Raw genomic sequence first — 7,500 nt, 5'->3', positions numbered from 1 at the left:
GCAGCGGGTACAAGGCCTCGCTCCACTCGCCTGCACACACGGGAGAGACTCGACCTATAACCTTCACGCGACGCGGGCTCTCCATGACGCGGGTTCAGTGTGGTTTATGGAAAGTTAACTCATTCGACGGGAACAGAAACCAGACGGAACAGAGAAGCAACATGAAAAGCAGAAGCGCCGATAGAGATCAGACTCCACCGGGTAAAAGCTCCAGGACATTAAGCCTCTTTCTTTACGGGAATACTGTAAAAATACTATTTGAAATACTTGATTTAATACCGAAGATGCAAAATGGACATTAAGCATGAATACAACAACCTACACTTCTAATAAACCATTAAATAAAAGAAGAAATTAAACATTTAGTACATTTTGCAAATATTAAAGAGTGCTCTGGGTTTGAATGTGTGATAAGACTGAAGCTAAGCTGCTCTTTATTAAAGAGAATTAGCAGAAAAATAAAGAGTGACTTATCCAGTAATCACACAAAAATGTGAAGCAGGTATATAAAACCTACAAAGACCAACTCAATGTGAAAGTAAAACAAACTGAGTGGTTTATTCTGCGCCTGAACCTCACTTGATGATGAAAGATGTGAGTGTCTAGAGTAGAATAGGAATATACAGAGTCCTGGAGCACGGGAGGGAGGCAGCTCTTACCTGGGTACGCCTCCTCCGCACTGGGGCTCCCATCTGGAAGAGGGTTGGAGGGGCAACATGCATGATTAGCGGGCGCTGTAAGCTACACAAGGCAGCAGAGACACACAAAGAGAAGACTACAAAACCAGGGTCAGCGATGTATCCAAGAAAGCACCCGCTAAGAGCGAGAAGCTCGCTTCTTTGGCCTTTTCTTGCGTCTTATTCCTAACCCTTAATCCCCCAAGCCGCCGTTTTAACGTTGATGTTTGGATGGACGTGACCCTGGTCCTCAAGCACAAAGTCATCCTGCTACAGGAATGCTGCGACATCGCGCACGGACCCAAAGCACGACGACAAAGACAACACACCAGACAAAACGCCTCACATGAGACAGTAAAGATCTGAGGAGCATCACAAATATAAGAAATCAGAGAAACCTACAGAAGTCCTGTGCAGAGGAGAGGGCAGGCAGAGAGGAAGAGGATGGTGGAGGTGATGATGATGATGATGATGATGGTGGTAAGGATGGAGATTCCTGTGGTAAACTTTCTGGGATGATCCAGAAAGCTCGTCTTTTCCCTTCATCTTCTCACAGCCACACAAAGTGCCGTTAGTTCATTTTGCACATTATAAATGAGGATTTTTGCGCCGACTTTACTTTTTAGTGTCGACACAGACACAGTGTGTGTGTGTGTACGCGTGTGTGTTACCTTTCTTACTGGCGCCGCCCTGCAGGTCAGACGGGGTACTGTCCTGACTGCCCACGCTGGGCCTCCTCTCCTTCTGAAGCAGCTTGTCCACACGCTGGATGATGCACTCCAGGGACTTGTCCACGTTCACCCACACCTTCTCCTGCAAGGTCAAGGGCACAAAGGTCACGTGACCAACGTGTCACCAGGTCATGTGACCGACGTGTCACCAGGTCATGTGACCGACGTGTCTGGGCTAAAAGGGCAGATAGAGGCATTACAGCGGAGGAAAGACTGAAGCCGTGAGGGAGAGAAGATGCATAAGTGATGAATCACATCAGTATGCAAAGCAGAGAGCAGACCACAACTTTGCTTAACAAATGCTTTATGTAACGCAAAAAGTGCAGCGCTGCGACTCCGTTACATAACCTCAAACTCTTGTGTCAAGCTGCCGGGGGCTACGGAGGATAAAGATGAGCTTTTAGTGTTAAAAAAATCTGCATAAAATGTGTTGAAATTAGTAGTTTGTCGTTTTAATTTGTGTCCGCGTCTTTTTATTTGACCCAATAAATGAATATTTGATGAAAACAAACAGAACACGTGTGTCATGTTGTGTTCTGGCTATTTCTGGCTCTTCACAAAGAGCATTATGAATAAATAAAATAACCGGATGTATGTTAGCACTGGGGAACGTGACAGAACTTAAATATTGTGATTCCTCTCCACAGCCTAGCGCAGCAGAGAGACTCAACACAAAACCTGCACAAATAAAACGAAGCCGTTAGTTTTGAGTCCAAAGGGAGGACAACTCTTCCTCTGCAACTCACCCACTCCTCTTCATGCCAGTCGGCGTGCAGCGAGCTGCGGCTGTTGGAGCCGCTCCACTTGGCGAGCAGCGTGTCCTGGTCGTTGCGCAGGACGACTTGCTCCGAGTCGGCGGAGGGAGACGCCTTGGAGGCGATGTACTCGGGCCGCGCCGCGTTCAGGGCCTGGATGGCCGACGCCAGCAGCTTGCAGTCGCACACCGTCACCAGCTGCCGGGTCTAGAGGGGGAGGAGCCGCCGTCACCTCGTGCGACGCCTCAGACTCAACCAGTTACAGCGCGCAAAGTAAAATACCTTGTCGGTCAGGATGGCGAGCGTGCGCTCGAGGCCGCTGGCCGATCGGTCCTTGGCGGCTCGGGAGAGTCTTTCTGCGTAGTAGCTGACTTGAGTCTTCAGCGTGTTGATGTGGGCGATGATCTCTTTGGCTCGGACGATGTCCTGCGGGATGAAGACGATGGACTGCGAGCTGGAGAGGGCGCTGCTGCGGGAAGCAGGGACACGCTTATGCCGCCATCTTTTTAAGTCAACATCATATGCATGCACAGAACAACAAGTAAACACGGAGACAACAATACAGTTGAATAAGCAGGACGGGAGGGAGACCGCGCACTTTGGAAATTCAAATAGATCTTAAATGTTCTTAAGACGTCCACCAGGTCGACAAACGTCATGTTGAGGCAACGCAACAAAAGTTTACTGAATTTACAAAAGGAGCGGTATTTCCCCAAACGTTGTGTTGTGTTGTTAAATGTGTGTGTGCTTGTTTCAGCACGGCATTCACTCAGTCACAACACTGTTAAAGCGTCTTGTGTCGCTATTTGCAGTTAACAACACAATGGGACGACTCGCTAATGGCATCCAGCGCTCCTGAACCGACGCGCCTCACGCTTCAAACATCACCAAACAGAAGGTTAGGGTCTGGGTTTTGTGAGACAAACAGCAAACGCACAAAATGAAAGTCGAGCAAAGCAGCGCAACAACTCACCGTTCGTCCTCATATACGCTGATCGATGAAAAGTAACACAAACAAAATCAAGAGGAAGCCGTAAAACTGAGTTAATGCAACAGTAGAAGAAACAATGCGCAGCAAAATCAAACACATCTTTCATATGGATCAAAAGTTGAAACAACACAAGTAAAAGAATGAAGAAATCAACTGTGGCCGAGGGGAAAAACATGCAAAAGCATTTATTTTTCTTCCCATTAAACGTCTTCGTCGCTGTTTTCCCCTTTAGACTTACTGCTTCTTTGCCTCCTCAAACTTCTGGATGAGTTTCCTCAAACCGTTGTTTTTGAAACCCTGGCAGTGAGCCGCCGGCGCCCCGATGGTGACCACGTCATACGTGTGCTCTGGAGGAGAAAACACCGGCGTCAGTGGAAGGAAAAGCGGTTGGTCGGCATCGGCGCGCCGGCGTTCCCGCGCCTCACCGAAGCCCAGCTCGTCCTGAACCCTCATCCTCTGCACGTGCAGGTTGGTGGGCATGAACTCCAGCTTCCTCTCGGCCTTCAGGTTGCTGGCTTTGAACGACGGGCCTGAGGGAAACACACAACGACAACTTTGCAGCAGCTCCGTTTAAAAAAATGGTTTTACGACGAGGCGACGGAGGAACCGCTCACCTCGGTAGTTGTTGAGGTCCGACAGCGTCTCCTGGTAGGCGAGTATTATGGTCTGGTACTGAGAGACAATCTGTCGCCTCAGACTCTCCCAGCAGGGGGACAACTCTCCCAGCTCCTCCAGCTCACACACCCTGCAGAGTGAGACACGCCGCAGCATTTTAACTGCTGCTTTTCATCTTGCAAAGACAAAAGGCCAAACATCCGACTCTTCTTCACTATTTCTGCTGCTTTTCTTCATCTTGCGCGACAGAAAAGGGAAAAATCTTCAGCAAACTGGCAACCAGAGCCTTAAAGGGCCAGTCCTGATTAAAACATGCTCGTATGAGGTATGAAGTACAGTTTTTATTGTGGCTTTGAAGAGATACGGCTTCACTTCCTCATCTTTAAAGGCTAATAGAGGAAAACACATACATACATATATATATATACATATATGACTATATTACCTCGCACAACCTCGCTCCTAAACATGTGAACTGTCCCTTTAAGGGAAACGTGACCTATGTGTGTGTGTGTGTGTGTGTGTGTGTGTGTGTGTGTGTGTGTGTGTGTGTGTGCACCTGGCAGCGTCCTCCTCCAGCAGCAGTTTGACAAACTGTCGGGGGATGTTTAGAGAGAGGACGCTCTCGGCCATTTGCTCCAGCACCCGCAGGTGGTTCCCGTCCGTGGTGGGGAAGCGGTACATGCGGGACATCGTGCCGCCGAACACTGAGAGACATCCACAGGGGAAGCGATCAGATGAGGAGGGATCTGACCCGCTGCACAGGCCTGAATTCACTCGTTACAGCGTCGTAAACACACTTCACTGGACACAGTGCAGCCATTGTTACAGGAGCATAAAGCGTGTGTGAAGGTGAAGGTACCCTTCACACATTTATGATGTTTTTGGATCGGCTGTCTGTCCCCGAGGACACAGATCAATATATTTCTGCCGTATAATAAGATTTATGGTCAGATGTGTTGGTCTACATGGAGCCAGGCGGGTTTCAAGAGGAAGAAGATGGAAAGAAAGATTTATTCTTTCACTTTCTGGACAGTGTGACTTCTTAGAAACGTACACTTTCCTTAAAATGATCTTTAACCTTCTAGATTTTTATGTAGATCTTGAAATAATATCCTCATGTGTGAGGAATGAAGCTTCATGGCATTAACCTGGGTGTATAAATTAAACTGTTGTGACGCTTATTCATGAACCCGGCGAAGGTCATTTAGACCTAAACGTTGTTTTAATGATAAAACACACAAACACTTCATTTCTTGTAACTCATGAAGTCGGTGAGGAGCCGTCGCACCTGAGCTCAGCAGCGTGTCTTTGCACAGCGAGGCGTATTTTATCCTGACGCCCATCGACTCGGTGAGGCTCTCGTCCACGGGCAGCATCGTCTAGTAGGACACACACACACACACACACACACACACACACACGCGGACACACACACACACAGTCATCAAACTGCACGACACACAGGTGCACGTAAACAGAAAGCGCTGTAACCTCCAGCGCTTCATTCGTGTGTGTGACACAGCAGAAGAGACGTGTGTGTGTGTGTGTGTGTGTGTGTGTGTGTGTGTGTGTGTCTCACCCGGCCGTTGATGCTGTCCGGCAGCCGGCCGGCTGGCGTCCTCCGGTCCGCCCGCTCCTCCGTCTGCCAGGCGGCGACGCTGATGTTCCCCACGCGCTTGTTCTCTGCCGACCTGTCCAGAGACACGTGCACCCGACTTCACGAGACCAACAACTACACTCGCTTGTCTTTTATTTTGAAAAACAAACAGTGAAAAAACTAATATATTTAATTTACCAGGTTTTTAAGTCGCTGAACGACATGCGTCACATCGATATCTAAACATAATAAAAAAGCATTTTTAAAATGAAGCAGCAAGAAGAGTCGCTACCTCAGCTCCAGCTGTAACCTGCGGCTCTTCTCCTGCAACAACTCTTTAACAGGAAAAAGTGCAGAGCCCAACATGTACATCTAAAGAGACAGAAAGAAAGCATACGATAGACACGTATACATATAAATACATAGAGTTAGAATACATGGCATGTACATTCAGGCTCAGCTTCTTGTCAGAGCTCCAGAGGACAGATCTGCCTCTGCTGAGCTTTTTGTTTCTGTGCAAACAAAAAGTCCAGCAGAAGAAAACCTCTTCACCTCGGAGGTCAAACACGAGGCCGGAGGCCTCCTGCGGGGTCGTACCGTGCCCTGCGAGCGGTCCTTGACGTCGTAGACGGCCACCTTCACCTGCGTCTGCTGGTTGATGTTGGACTCCTGGAAGAAGGCCACGCTGCTGAGGAAGATGGGGTTACTGGTGCCCTGCGGACCAAACCAGTGCCGTTACTTCAGGACCAGTTTAATGAGAATTTACAGTTCATGACGCCCGACACCGAGACGCTAAGGGCTCTGTCTGACCTCGATGACCTCGGTCTGGGCGTGCTTGGTCCAGAAGGCCTGCGGCGGCGTCGTGCAGCTCACTGCCACGAAGCTGTTGGGCTTCCGGTCCAGAGCCGGAGTCAGCAGGTCTGAGCAGGCTGGAGCACAACACGCGTGAGCACGGCCTTCTGGGAGATTAAACACACATCATCTGTCCCTTTTTAGATACTCACCCACGCTGAACTCCAGCACCGGCTCGTCTGGGTCCTGACTGTTTCCTGGAGAGCGAAGCACAAAACTACTGAAAGAGCTTCTGATACGCACAAATCATGAGATATTCAATAAAGCCAACATCTATGAATACCACACGCAGGCTTATGAGAACTGTTGGTGTGTGTGTGTGTTTATACTGAACCTCTTGTCTGTGATAAATTATTGAATCAAATGAAAATGATGCTTCTTTTATGGTTTTTTTCCTTCTGTTTTTCCACTCATACCCGATTCATTTGAAACGCTTTAACGTCAGGCTTTGCTTTGTGAGATCTGTTTTTAAATCATTGCTTGTTTAAGCCGCAAAAAACACAAATCACAAGATGCCAAATAATCAAATCAACACTGTCACAGACACACAATGACCAGATTAGTTCACACAAACCATGTAAAACTAATGCAAAATATACACAATATTTAATTAGAATCAGGGAGCGCGAGTAAAGAGGAGTAATCACACGTTTCAGGATGTTTCTTCTGGTGTTTAACTTCTAGAAGAGTAAAAGCTCTTTTCTCTCCTCACCTGCGAGCGCCAAGCCGATCATCTCGCTGGACAGCTCGAAGGTGCTGGCCCGGTACACCGACCACGGCCGCTGCACGCGGGAGCCGCCGCGCTCTCGGACGCCCGCCATGGCTGCACGGGAAGAGCGGGCGAACACACACACACACCCTCACACACACGGTCACACACTCCCATGGGAGGCGAGCCTCTGTCGGAGCCGGTCGACCGCTCTGGAGGAGGAAATGAGACTTTTTAATGAATGAGGAAGGTTATTTATTCTTTTCAGATGACCAACATTTGTTTAATCCTCCAATTATAAAGTGTGAATGGATGAAAAATGATCTAGTTTTTTAAAGCCAGTGTCAATGCTGGTGTGAAGAATCCAGCAGCAGTTCATGTATTTATACTTTAAATCATAAAGGAAAAGAATAAATACACAAGTAGACAAAACTCAAATTTGCATGCGTGAAGTCCAATAAATTCACTCCAACGTCAACGTGAAGGGAAAAGCCTTCGACCTCCATCAGGGTGCAAACATCTCTGTATTTATATCTATATGCACACAGTTGTTTGCTCCAGCAGTGGGTT

The 7,500-nt window shown here is 48.2% G+C and overlaps 1 protein-coding gene across 14 annotated transcripts in view; it reads right to left on the bottom strand.

Annotated features, from left to right (window-relative positions):
- The window catches only part of LOC137793920 (inositol polyphosphate-4-phosphatase type I A-like), a 21,840-nt gene that overhangs the window by 7,629 nt on the left and 6,711 nt on the right, over positions 1 to 7,500 (bottom strand). For 3 of the 14 annotated variants that reach the window (XM_068590363.1, XM_068590358.1, XM_068590367.1), the window contains exons 3-20: positions 6,934 to 7,142; positions 6,374 to 6,418; positions 6,180 to 6,298; positions 5,967 to 6,083; positions 5,662 to 5,741; positions 5,352 to 5,463; positions 5,061 to 5,151; positions 4,329 to 4,476; positions 3,769 to 3,899; positions 3,580 to 3,684; positions 3,393 to 3,501; positions 3,137 to 3,154; positions 2,446 to 2,632; positions 2,155 to 2,370; positions 1,349 to 1,490; positions 1,080 to 1,223; positions 660 to 692; positions 1 to 30 (exon numbers count right to left, since the gene is read on the bottom strand). The exon at positions 1 to 30 is cut by the window's left edge and continues 143 nt beyond it. In XM_068590363.1, the coding sequence (XP_068446464.1) occupies positions 1 to 30; positions 660 to 692; positions 1,080 to 1,223; positions 1,349 to 1,490; positions 2,155 to 2,370; positions 2,446 to 2,632; positions 3,137 to 3,154; positions 3,393 to 3,501; positions 3,580 to 3,684; positions 3,769 to 3,899; positions 4,329 to 4,476; positions 5,061 to 5,151; positions 5,352 to 5,463; positions 5,662 to 5,741; positions 5,967 to 6,083; positions 6,180 to 6,298; positions 6,374 to 6,418; positions 6,934 to 7,042 (1,936 nt within the window). In that variant the 5' untranslated portion in view covers positions 7,043 to 7,142. The remainder of the gene's footprint in view (positions 31 to 659; positions 693 to 1,079; positions 1,224 to 1,348; positions 1,491 to 2,154; positions 2,371 to 2,445; positions 2,633 to 3,136; positions 3,155 to 3,392; positions 3,502 to 3,579; positions 3,685 to 3,768; positions 3,900 to 4,328; positions 4,477 to 5,060; positions 5,152 to 5,351; positions 5,464 to 5,661; positions 5,742 to 5,966; positions 6,084 to 6,179; positions 6,299 to 6,373; positions 6,419 to 6,933; positions 7,143 to 7,500) is intronic. The other 11 variants (XM_068590369.1, XM_068590366.1, XM_068590359.1 and 8 more) reach the window with 10 other exon arrangements.

The sequence above is a fragment of the Clinocottus analis genome, unplaced genomic scaffold (assembly GCF_023055335.1).
Source record: "Clinocottus analis isolate CAN_PGR_092001 unplaced genomic scaffold, fCliAna1.0.p SCAF_24, whole genome shotgun sequence".
Classification (NCBI taxonomy): Eukaryota; Metazoa; Chordata; class Actinopteri; order Perciformes; family Cottidae; genus Clinocottus; species Clinocottus analis.
The sequence above is the reverse complement of the archived record's forward strand: the minus strand, read 5'-3'. Positions and strand labels throughout refer to the sequence as shown.